The sequence below is a fragment of the Mus caroli genome, unplaced genomic scaffold (genome assembly GCF_978045245.1).
Source record: "Mus caroli unplaced genomic scaffold, Mus_caroli_1 scaffold_7, whole genome shotgun sequence".
In the NCBI taxonomy this organism is placed as follows: Eukaryota; Metazoa; Chordata; class Mammalia; order Rodentia; family Muridae; genus Mus; species Mus caroli.
Window position 1 is genome coordinate 91,070,783 of NW_028227262.1, and position 12,886 is coordinate 91,083,668.

The following is a 12,886-nucleotide window of genomic DNA, read 5'->3' on the forward strand; positions in this document are numbered from 1 at the left end:
GGAATGAATCTGAGGACATTAAAGACTTTTACAGTGAAAACGTTAAGACCCCAAGGAAACTGTAGAAGATACTAGAAAATGGGAATAGCTGCCACACATATAAGTTAGGAACATAAATATTGTGAAAATAATGATCCTATCAAAAGTAATCTACAGATTTGCTGCAAATCCTTATCAAATTCCAAGCAACAATTTATAGAAATAAAACATATAATGCTAAAATTGATACTGAAATTTAACACAGACAGCCAAACCAATCCTGAACAAAAAGATCTAGATAATAAATGCACTGAGTTTGGCCTGCTGAAAACAGCTCAGCAGACACCAGCTTTTCTGTAAGTGTATCTGTTGTTTCTCCATTCCCTCCATTGCTCCATCCCAAAGCAGTGAAGGTCATGGCAGCGTGGGAATATCAGACCGCAACATACAAAAGAATGAAATGATATCTTCATCTGTCACCCTGCACAAAACCCAAGACCAAAAGGATGAAGGAGCTCAATGTAAGAGTCAATATTCTAAAACTACTAGAGAAAAAAGCAGAGAGTATACTTCAATGTACAGGCATAGGTAAGCACTTTTCAAACAGTACTCCAGTAGCCTAGGCAATACCAACAACAGTCAACAAATGGATGGATCTCAAAATAGGAGAAAGTCTTTTCCAACTACACGTTCAACAAAAAAGGAGCATCTAGTGTTTAAAATATACAAAGACTTAAAAATCAAATCAAATTAAAAAAATAGCCCACCCTGGGCATCAAATTAACAAACAACAAAATGTTTAAAAATGGGCTATGTAGGAGTGGAGCAAAAGTTCAGCGATTAAGAACATTGACTGTTCTTGCAGAGGATCTGGGGTTGGTTCCTGGCCCTGCACAGTTCTCATAACTGTCCACAACTACATTTGCAGAGTCCAGCACACTCTTCTAACCTCCTCAGGTGCTAGGTATGTACATCACACATACACACAGCAGGAAAAACAATTCCATAAAATTATTTTTCATGGTGGAACCGTGCAACTGGAAAAAAAGTTCTCAAAAGGGAACTACAAATAGTATACATTTTCAAAAGTATTCAACATCCTCAGCGATGAGTGCCATGGAGATGGAAATTGCCTTAAAATTCCATCGTGCCTCAGTCGTCATCAAGAATACAAATAAGAAATGCTAGCACGGAAAGGACCCTGATATAGCTGACTCGTGTGAAGGTTTGCCAGTGCCTGACAAATACAGAAGTGGATGCTCACAGTCATCTATTGGATGGAACACAGGGCCCCCAGTGGAGGAGCTAGAGAAAGTACCTAAGAGCTGAAGGGGTCTGCAACCCTATAGGTGGAACAACAATATGAACTAACCAATACCCACAGAGTTCGTGTCTCTAGCTGCATATGTAGCAGAAGATGGCCTAACTGGCCATCATTGGGAAGAGAGGCCCCTTCTTCTAGCAAACTTTATATGCCCCAGTACAGGGGAATGCCAGGGCCAAGAAGTGGGAGTGAGTGGGTAGGGGAGCAGGGTGGAGGGAAGGTATAGGGGACTTTTGGGATAGCATTTGAAATGTAAATGAAGAAAATATCAAATAAAAATATTTTTTAAAAAAGAAATGCTAGGACAGGTGTGGGGAAAGTGGAATCCTTTCACACTATTGGTGAGAGTGTAATATGGTGCGGCCGATTTGGAAATCAATCTAAAGGGTTCTCAAAAGTTAGAAACAAAAACACCTTATGTGCTGAGCATGATGGAGTATAACTTTAATCCCAGCACTCGGGAGCCAACGGCAAGTAGGTATCTGTAAGTTCCAGGCCAGCTAGGGGATGGACACATAGTGAGGCTCTTGTTTTAAACACAAATAATACTTTAAGACCCAGCTATACACTCTTGGGCACATAGTCAAAGGATCCTTATCACTACAACTGGCACGTGAGGGTTTGGCCATAAACAAGCCATTTGAACTACACCCTCTAAGATTTAGGAACATTGAGGAAGAATGGTCAGGAAAAAGAAAAAAATCAAGAGCCAAAAGATAGGGGAAAAGAATGGAAAAATCCTAGACGATACAGCCAATGTGACCATGAGCTCAAAATTGCTATAATTATAATTATTTTTGCAGGATGTGCACAGGACAGGCCCTCCCAACAGTCAGTCACAGACGGGGAGGGGCTCACGGGACTATAATCCTTAATGCCAAACTCTTAGCAACAGACTGACTCTGGAAGAGGGGTAGCCATTGTCTTCAGTTGTATACCCCACTGAACCCACCAGGTTCCAAGGGACAGTTCACAGAGACAGTCCTGGTCAAGCCCCGGGGGGGGGGGGGGGGGGGGGGAAACAAAGACATAAATGGATGGGGTGGGGCAATTCATAGGAGAGGTAGCTGTACAGACGAGGGAAGGAGATGAAAGACAGTGGGGTAGAAGCAACCAGAACGCATTAAATACATGTATGAAATTGTTAAAGAAAACAAATCGGAAAAAAATTAAGAGGGCGTGACTTTAGCGTTTCTCCAAGCAAGGGCGTGCCCACAGGCAGGTGTGACAAAATACCTAACATCAATTTCACATTTTATTCCCAGGAACCATCACAGTGCTCCATCAGACTGTTTCAGTGTCTCATCAGGGGGAAAGCACAACCCTGCAGCCTTTCCCCGGCCGCTTGGGCAGGCCCTACACCGGGCGGGACGTACGCCGATGACGTCAGCACACCCAGGGCGTGACCGCCGGACGCTACCATTGGCGGAGGTAGCCTCACCCTCCCAACCGCTGGTCCCGGCCCTGGCAACCAACTCACCTTCCCGTTAGGGTGGAAAGGGAGGCCCGGGTCTTCCGTGGTGGGGAGAGGGCAGACACGGCCGGTTTCCTCCGCACTTCCAGCTGCGAGCCCTGCGGCGGAGGCGGCGGCCTCATAGTCTGGGAAGGGATTGGGGAACGACCGTTCCTCCATCTCTGCCTCTCCTAGGTGGAACTTGAGTCTCTTTGACATGGTCTCGCCCATGTCCGCGCGCTTTCCCTGCCTGAGAGCTCAGGGCACGGCGCGCAGGCAGGGACAAACCTCCTGGAAGGCGTTTAGGCCGGGGCTCCGCGGCGAAGCCTTCCAGGAGAGCGGTGGCTTGCACATCTGGATGCAGCTAGCACGAAAAAGCCGAACCTCCAGCCTTCGCCAGTCACGCCCTCCCAGCAGTGGCTCCCAGCCTGCCAGCCCAGCCCGCCGAACCGCAGAGTCTCCCAGTTACCCTCGCCTCTCCCGTGGCCGTGTCCTTCCGAGAGATTCTAGAGAAAACGCACACCTAGAGAAAAGCTCACGTTCCGGTAGGGAAAGCCTGTAAAGATGGGTTCATTCAAAGTGTGAGCGGTTCGCAGACCAGGGAAAGGCGCACCTTCAGACGCTCCATCACCAAACGGACTGCATTTCACCAGCCCAGCCTTGCCGCCCGTCAGTGTCCTCGGCCCCTGGTCGTGCGCCAATCACAGGAACAGTAGCTACTTTGATTAAAAATACCTCTTCTAAAGAAAAGAATTTCAAAACGGCCTAAAACAGTGAAAAGATAGCCTCCCGACGGGGGGCGGGGGGGGGAGATACAGTCCCTCCCATTCATCACCTCTGGGAGGGGGGTTGCTTGGAGGAGGAGCCACAGGCCTTTAATGTTTTGTTTTCATTCTTATTGTTTTGAGTAAGTACACATCTTTAATAATGAGAAATAGTATAGAAGAATAATTATTAAATCAGCTAAATATTTTATAGACCAGAGAACCCCATGGTCACGAGGTTAACATAATTGGCCAGCAGAATAACATGGATGGCAAAGAGGATACAAGCAAATAGATCTTTGCATTTCTATAATCACAATATACAAAGTCACAGCCTTCATTGGTTCTGTGGGGTTTTTTTGCACTGTTTACTAGAACCAAATCTGTGTAATGATTTAAAAGGAAATATTGTATTGCAGTCCTTTCATTTAGTAAATATTGGTACTTGGTGACAAAATGTTTCTGCCCTCTGGGCATATCAGGTTAGTAGGCAAGAAAATCAAGAATCAGAGAAGAGCCTGATGTATGTGATTCCCTTAGCCCAAGCAAGGTACATTGTTATTCTAATGCCAAAGGTGACATAATGAAACAATATCAAACAGCCAGGATTTCAGGCATTCCTGCCTTTGGCCTCAGAGTGGAGTAAAGTGGAAAAGGGTTAGGTTTTTATCCTGTCCCTCCCTTATCATCATATGTGCAACCACAAACCTCCAGTGCATGATCATGAAAGTGTAGATCAGAGTTAACAAGAGTCAGACTCTATTTCCTGGACGCCCTAACTAGCTAAGCTCTGCCACCAGCCTTAATATCCAATTAAGAGACAACAGTGAAAAGCAGAGAAAGGTTTGTTGAAAGTACCTACATTGGGGAGAGGGACAAACCAGAGAAAAACACAAGCAGGCAGTCTCAAGGACTCTCTCTCTCTCTCTCTCTCTCTCTCTCTCACACACACACACACACACACACACACACACGGCCTACCCAGCTTGTTGGTAGATCCTGACCCTTTCGCTGAGGATTAAATGATAGACCAGAGATTTATATGCCTGACTAAGCAGCCCAGGTCCAGATGGTCCAGCCCAGGTCTGGCTCAGCATTGGCCCAACACCGTATATGTATATGCTTCTCTACCTTCTGCAAGGTGGTAAGTCCTCCCACTGTGAAATCTTTAGGAGACAGTTCTTCCTCTGGCTAGCCTAAGTTTCAGCCTCTATTATGTTACTCACAGAGAAAGTCCTCAGATTGCATGTAGATTTATGCTATTAGTACAGCTGGGGTATGGGAGCCCAGCCCAGGAATGAACAGGTTCCAGAGAAGATGTAAGGCTCGGGCAAGGGGAAGGTTGAGTCAGACAGCAAGTCAGGGGTCGTTTGCAACACTGACTAGCATTCAGAAATGTATTTATATAAAGGTTTCAAAAACACTCCTGATTTCTCAGATATGGATCATAACCGTTTTGTTTTGGCCATGCGTTTCTACTATGTCCAGGTTTCTAGGTTAAGCACAGGTAGAATAGATGTAATCATCAACCCCATATCCCTATTCCTAAAATTCTGCAAATCATTTCAGCTTAAGCAAGCATGATACAGCAACCCATTCTTAGGCTGGCAGCATTTTGCAGTTTCAAGATGCTTAGATAGAAAATAGATGGAATCTGAGTCAGTCCAGATGAATCACTCTGCTTTAAGCACTATACTTTTAACTTTAATGGTCAATCATGTTACTTGCAAATTAGCCTAAGTCTGAGAAATCAGACTTAGGAATTGTTGTAGCTGTAATTTAATTTTGTGATATTTGTATCTATAATCTTACAAGAATTTGTTTAATAAAACAATTCTTTTGTTTCTAAATTAGTTACAACATTACAACAATCAGGTATAAACCAATCTTTAAAGGAATGATAAATCCTAATGCCTTACTCTTCTTACAATCTTTTATATCATTCTTATACTATGTATATATGCTGTTATATTATCCTAGTCATCCTAGCTTTTTGTTGCTGAGCTCTTATTAGGGGCTTAATATGTATGGCCCTTTACCTTGTATATTATATTTCTCAGAAATCTAAATATTCTGTATAAGTTCTGTGCTCTGATCTGCTGCCATGTCTCCTGTCCTGCTGAACCAAGTCAGCCTCCTCTGAGTTCATACTATTCTAGTTATTTTGTTTCTGAGTTTGCTTTAGGGGCAGATAGCAATCTTCAAGGCATAGAGAAGACTCCCAAGTAACATCAACTAAGGTTACTTCCCAGAAAGCAAGGGGTAGTACATTCAGGAATATTTCAGAGGTCTACAGAAACAATTTGTTCTCAAAATATTTTAGAAGAGCATGCGTTTGCTCCAATATTTAAAGGACTCAATTAACTTTGTGGTTGCTGTTTAGATGCAAATACTCCTAATTGTCACTATTTAGTCTATCATTGTCTGGGTATCTGCTATCTAATGACTATGGCACACCCCAAAGCTTACAATTTTTTTCTTCATTATTGTGTATTCCCAGCTCTCATGCTTCTCTGTTGACTTTAATTTTTATCATTACATATTATATCATGTATATAGGATACAATTAAAGAGTCACAACTTATCTGATTAATTTGGGGAAACAGGACTAAATATATTATTATTGGACTATCTATCCCTCTGGAAGTCTTACAAATGGATAATTTGTCCTTCAGAATGAAAGTGGCATATCCCCCCTTTCTCTCCTCCAGGCCCTCCCACACCCCTTTCCCTCCCAAGTTCATATGGGGTTTTTGTTGTTGTTTTAAAACAACTGAGTTCCTTTTAATGCTGCCCATATGTGCATGGGTATAGGACCATCTACTGAAGCTTGATCCAGACCCCATCCCTGACCTCCAGGCTCTTTACCTTGTAATCCAGACATTTGAGTGAGTGCCTGCCTGCCTGCCTGCCTGCCTGCCTGCCTGCCTGCCTGCCTTCCTTCCTTCCTTCCTTCCTTCCTTCCTTCCTTCCTTCCTTCCTTCCTTCCTTCCTTCCTCTTCCTCCTCCTCCTCCCACTCCTCCTCTTCTTTTTGCTCTCTTTCTCTTTTTCCCTCCCCTCCGTCTCCTTCCCCATGGTAACTTTCATGGTCTCCTTCCTTGGTGCCAGTGAACTCTCTGCCAGAGACCAGCTTGCCAATAAACCTGCATTTATCTATACTTTAATCTGGCTTGAATAGGCTCCTTTGACTGCCTGAGAAATAACTTATCAATATTCATTGTCTTAGGGTTTCTATTCCTGCACAAACATCATGACCAAGAAGCAAGTTGGGGAGGAAAGGGTTTATTCAGCTTACACTTCCATACTGACTGTTGTTCATCACCAAGGAAGTCAGGTCTGGAACTCAAGCAGGTCAGAAAGCAGGAGCTGATGCAGAAGCCATGGAGGGATGTTCTTTACTGGCTTGCTTCCCCTGGCTTGCTTCAACCTGCTCTCTTATAGAACCAAGATTACCAGCCCAGAGATGGTCCCACCCACAAGGGGCCTTTTCCCACTTGATCACTAATTGAAAAAATGCCTTACAGTTATATCTCATGGAGGTATTTCCTCAACTGAAGCTCCTTTCTCTGTGATAACTCCAGCCGTGTCAAGTTAACACAAAAAAACAGCCAGTACACTATTGCACGAGTGCACATATCTTGCCAGCCCAGTCATTGTAGCTCCCAGAATTCACAACTGGGCAATACAATGGTTTGTTTGTTTGCTCCCCAATAGCATATGTACATAGTATTATGAAAGCCGACCAGTACAAATGAAACTGCTAGTTAGGTACCAGCTTTGCTTCTACAACTCACATATGTGGTGTCTTCAAAAATGGGGTCTTACCATCAGACTCTGGGGGTGGGGCGGGTAATCAAGAGCAATATCAATAGGCTGTAACCTTTGGACAGGGGGTGTCTATAGAACTACACTGACCAATAGTTCCAAAAAAGGTAACCCATAACCGGCTCTGGCTCTCAGCCTTTTTTTTTGGGGGGGGGGTCGATATTTTATGGTATACATAGAATGTATACCATAATCATAGAGTAACTCAGTAAAAACTCCTTGTTCATAAATATATATTTTAGAGAAGCTTCTAAAGTAGTATGTTTCCATTAAAAAGGTCTTTAGTATTAGTTTTCTCCCTCACACTCTCCTCTACCCTGCCCTCTCAAACCCCACCTCATTTAATGCTTTCTGTTCCATTACTTCCTTTCCCCTTCATAGCACCTGTGTGAATAGATTTTTACATTTAGCAAAGCACCTTTGATGTTTGTATATTCTTTAAGTTTTTATAATATGTAATTGATCCATAATAAGCCATTAGATTTTAAAACTGGCCATACAGGGCCATTGAAGTATTTTGAATCAGGCTTTAGCAACATTTTTAGGGATTAGTAACCATTTGTATCTTTTGTAACTTTTTGGTGTATATTTGACCTGGGCATGATTAGGGAGGTGGGGTTATCTGTACTTTTGTTACTATATTGTATAGTTTTTGTATATTTTATGGGCCATCAATTTTTATATATTATAGATACCATATCCAGGTTCAAAATATGTTCTATTATAGAGGAATTATATATGATTACTTTATTGGGTCATTATTACAGCATACATTTTCATTTTGACTACAATAGCTACCTGTTAATTCTGGTGTTGTTGTTATTATTAATTTAATAACATTTTCTTAGAATCTTTGTCTATTAAAATAATGTCTTGTGTCTCTACAAATTTAAATTGTTAATTGGATATATGCCTATTATCCCAGATCTTATAAATATGTGTTTGACCTGGAGTTCTTACTGGTTTGGGTTTTTTTTTTAATATTTTAAATTTGGCCATTTCATATATTTTTTCTTTGTTTTGAAGGAAAGGAGTTCTCTAGAAATTATTTCAAGCTTGTAGTCCACATTCCAGGAATTAGTGCCTCGTTATTTAGGTTTAATGAATATGTTCTTTTTGAGTTGAAATATAACTGTGTTTAGGTGTATAGTCTGTGTTGGACATGTTAGATCTGTTGTGGGTTCTAATGTTAAAAGTAGAAAATGTTTCATTTCCTCAGAGTCATGAGCTGAGAAGAATTTTGTTATTAGTGTTATTTGACGTGATCCAGGCAGTTCCGATGAAATTTAAAGGTCTGGCATTTTGTCCCAGTGTGTTCCCTATAGTTTGCTGTTTTGAGGACTTAGTTGTTTATAGTAGTACTTTATCACATTCTTTCTAGTTATAATTGGTCTTGTCACATAGAACCTCCTCCAGAGATCATTAAAACTTTCTGGATCCTCATGATGGAAGTCCTGTGGTCCCAAGTGATCATTTACTATGTTGTTTGTGCTATTGGTCACAGTATTATCTAATGAGACTTGGAATGTTAACTGTGGTATGGCCATAGAGCATAATAGTATCTGTAGATTTACATTTTTAAGTAATTCAGGGTTCAGCTATTAGCCCTTCTGTCTGATTAATTTGTAAAAGACTTTAAAACAGTATTGTGGATGATTCTTCTGTGGTGCTTTATTATGTATTTGTGTTATTGGCGTCCTTTAAATATAACCCCATATCTTCTAGGAATATTCCTTAGCTTTTGGGTTTTAACCTCTGGCTCTGTAGGATGTGGATCCACAGAGCCTAGCACTATCTTGGGAAATGTCTTCCTTCTTAGTTTGTTCCTTACCTCTTCCTCAGAAGTAACATTTTTAGATGATTTTTCATGATCTGCTCAAATAAAAGCTTTTAATACAGTCAATTTTATAGTCCACCTGATATACAAGTAGTCAAAGGAGTATGGCCTGAGGCTTGTCTCGCTCTTTCTTCTGTCACTTCTTCTTCCTCCTCAGTATTTGTTATTTGTTTTGGTTTTGTGTCTTAGTTAAGGTTTTACTGCTGTGAACAGACACCATGACCAAGACAAGTCTTATAAGGACAACATTTAATTGGAGCTGGCTTACAGATTCAGAGGTTCAGTTCATTATCATCAGGGTGGGAGCATGGCAGTATCCAGGCAGGCATGGCGCAGGAGGAGCTGATAGGTCTACATCTTCATTTAAAGGCTGCTAGTATTAGTAGAATACTGACTTCCAGGCAGCTAGGATGAGGGTCTTAAAGCCCACACCTACTCCAACAGAGCCACACTTTCTAATAGTGCCACTCCCTGGGCCAAACATATACAAACCATTACAGTTTTGATAATCATTTTTCATGAGTTCTAGCTCTCCTATCTCTATCTCTTTGCATGGAGCAGAGGGTTTTCCTCCTTCAGCCCGAGCCACAGTTCTTTTTTTTTTTTTTTTTTTTTTTTTTAAGTTTTTCAAGACAGGGTTTCTCTGTATAGCCCACTGTCCTGGAACTTACTTTGTAGACCAGGCTGGCCTTGAACTCAGAAATCCACCTGCCTCTGCCTCCCGAGTGCTGGGATTAAAGGCATGCGCCACCACGCACAGCCCTCGAGCCACAGTTCTATGAGGCGTTTGAGGATGAGCTGTATTGCAAACCAGGCCTTGAGTACTGCAGTACACCAAGCTTAGTCTCTGGTCACGAAACCTTGCTGGGAGTGTTTCATTGTATTATTACCAGATAGTTCAATTAGTTTGAAAAGTGTGTATCTTCAGTTATTTTGCCAGTGGTCTGCTATTTATCCAATTGGATTCCTTCATGGAATCCTGACAACTATACCAGTTGTCAAGATCATGCTATTTCAGAAATGTTGGGCTGGGTGCAGGGGAAGAGGGCGGAGGGAGAGAGCTCACAACTGGCCAGAGTTCCTGTGCTTTGGGCAGGTGGAAGAGGGAGGACTGCTGGATGCTTTCCACTCGGCCGGATGGGCATCTGGCTGTGTGAAGCCACTGACTCTACTTGGTGGGAGGTGGTCAAGGGGCAGCCCCCATACCAGTTTCTCAGTCTCTGGCATCCTACACTGGATACAGCAGAGGAGCTATGAACAGAATGGGAGATATGGGAGGAGGGCAGAGGTAGAGAGGTTCCCACGCAGGCGAAAGTCTTTAGTCCAGTCCTTGATGAACAGAGACAGTGGTTTTAGAGCTTTATTGTAGAAAGGCAGGGGGAAAGAGAGAGGGCAGAAAGAGAGAGAGACCAGCCATGGCCAAGAGGAGGGAAGGGGAAAAGAGAGAGAGGAAAGGCTAGAAAGTAAGAGGTTAGGGAGAGAAAGGATGAGGAGACAGAGTAAGGGGGAGAAAGTAAGAGAGTGAGGGTAAGAGGGAGAGTAAAGAAAGTAAAAACTTAAGAGAGCGAGGAGGGGCCAAGTAGCCCCTCTTATAGTGGGCTTCTTATCTTGTTGTTGCTAGGTAACTGGGAGGAGTCTAGCCTGAAGATCAGAAGCTTGGGACATTGTCTACGTGACTACTAGCCACATGCTTCTCCTGTTGGTGCTGTGGGGATGGTAACTTTGACAGGAACCAGCAGTCCAGGAGACATGAGGGAACGCCTTCCGTCCCATATAGGTGGGAATTACCACCAACTGGGGTTCCCTGAGGTTCACAACCTCAGCTCCACTAGAGACCAGACTGTCTGTGCATAGCCCATTGTCCCACACAGAAATGTAAATGAAAACACATTTATGCCTTTCTACAATGACAAACTTTATTGGAAAACAATAAATTTGCAAGTTTTAGTGGACTCAATAACAGATTATTCTACCTACTTTGGTAATAGGGCCAAAGCAAATGATTGTTCTTTTACTGCAAATGGAGTCTGTATTGATTAGATAACAGATTTAGAAAGAGCCATCATGAAGAAGATGCAGCTGGAGGTCAGGCTACTAGAGTCAGGATTGAGAGTGAAGATGTAGTCAGCTGCAGGGATAAAAGGGAAGTCCCAGAAGGGCTTGTGGCATCTGGGACAGTTAGAAGTTCTCTGCCTGGCGGTCCCTGAGGCAGACACCAAGTATTCTGTGATAGGAGGTGCAGAGCCAGTGCCATACAGGAATGGGTGTTTGCCACTTTATAGGATCCAGGAGAAACTTCACTTTGGTGTCATATGTCTTACAAATTCCTGAGCTGGCTTCCATTATATGATTTCAATACACCCATATTCTGCCCCCCAGTCTCAATTTGCCCCCAATAAATGTACAGGGTGGCACCCTTTCTACAGGAATACATCATTTGTGCCTCATGGGTGGTGCTGGACAGATTGGGTTGTTTTCTTGTCCTCTCAGGAACACCATGATCCCCCACCCTTGAAATGGAGTGAAAGCTGCTTTTGTAATGGAGTCCCCCAGAATAAGCCTTAAAAACTGTAAACGCTCACTGTTTTCCACAATGTGAAGTGACTTAGAACTGATCATGGCCTGATCACAACACACAGTGTAGGAGAAAGCCCCATCTCAAAGATGGCACATGGCACTTGGCAAAACTGAGTCAAAGAAACAGTACTGACAGAACAAGTAGCTGTTACGGTAGCATCCCATCAGCATGCTGTACCTCCCTGTGTTCAGCTGCATAGTTCATCTTTCTCCCACCTTCAGCAAAGAAAATATCCTCAATGTTCAAATTTTCCGTGCCTGCAGAGTGTGGGGCCCCACCTGTTAATGACTGATACTAAGAGTCATTCTTCCCCTGTGAAGACCTCAGTAAATAATACAGAAACTGGTCCTCATGGAATGTGTGATGTGTGATATGTTATCCAATATAATGTGTGATAATGTAAGTATCTCTCCACTAGTTTCCTATCTTTGAGGGTGTTTGTAGCTGAATGCCTCCACTGCCTTCCTAACTCTGACTCAGGCCGTTCACATAGGAAAGCAGCATGGTCATGGGGCAGATTTAGTGCCTCAAAACATAACAGATGTTAAAATGTTTGAAAGGGAAATCTACAATGCAGTAGGGCTACAAAACCAGGAGGTTCTTTCTGAGGTGGTCTGATGACTTGCATGCAGACCCAATGCCAGCCTATTTGAAAGGATCCTTTTCCCCATGAGAACAGGTAAATCACCTTGTTCTGATTTTCCTTATATCCTAGAGAGAAAAAAAAATCCAAAAATAAGTAAAAGCACTCTGTCAGTCCCTAACTGCTTGCATCAATAATACAGTGATGTTTATACATATAATTAGAGATTAATTAGTCCCTGATATCGTATCACGAAAGACCAATCTCAGAGAGGACAAATAGCATTATAAAAGTTACCACCTATGAGGCTAGAGAGATGGATTAGCAGTTAAAAGCATTTAATGTTCTTCCAGAGGACCTGAGTTTGGTTTCTAGCACCCATATCGATTCACAGGGCCTATAACTATAGTTCCAAGTAATCTGATGATCTCTTCTGGACTACACACACACACTTACACATACACAGACACCACCACCCACCACATACACATGTTCATATGGACACTGACCAAAGTAACTTAGGGAGTAAAGGATTTCTTTGA

The 12,886-nt window shown here is 42.7% G+C and overlaps 1 protein-coding gene across 3 annotated transcripts in view; it reads right to left on the bottom strand.

The window, feature by feature from the left end:
- The window catches only part of Lancl2 (LanC like glutathione S-transferase 2), a 39,299-nt gene extending 35,717 nt beyond the window's left edge, over positions 1 to 3,582 (bottom strand). The window contains exon 1 of one of the 3 annotated variants that reach the window (XM_021164658.3): positions 2,784 to 3,582. In XM_021164658.3, the coding sequence (XP_021020317.1) occupies positions 2,784 to 2,987 (204 nt within the window). In that variant the 5' untranslated portion in view covers positions 2,988 to 3,582. Of the gene's footprint in view, positions 1 to 2,539; positions 2,651 to 2,783 lie in introns of those variants that run through there. The other 2 variants (XM_029478559.2, XM_021164659.3) reach the window with 2 other exon arrangements.
- Positions 3,583 to 12,886: the final 9,304 nt, after the last annotated feature.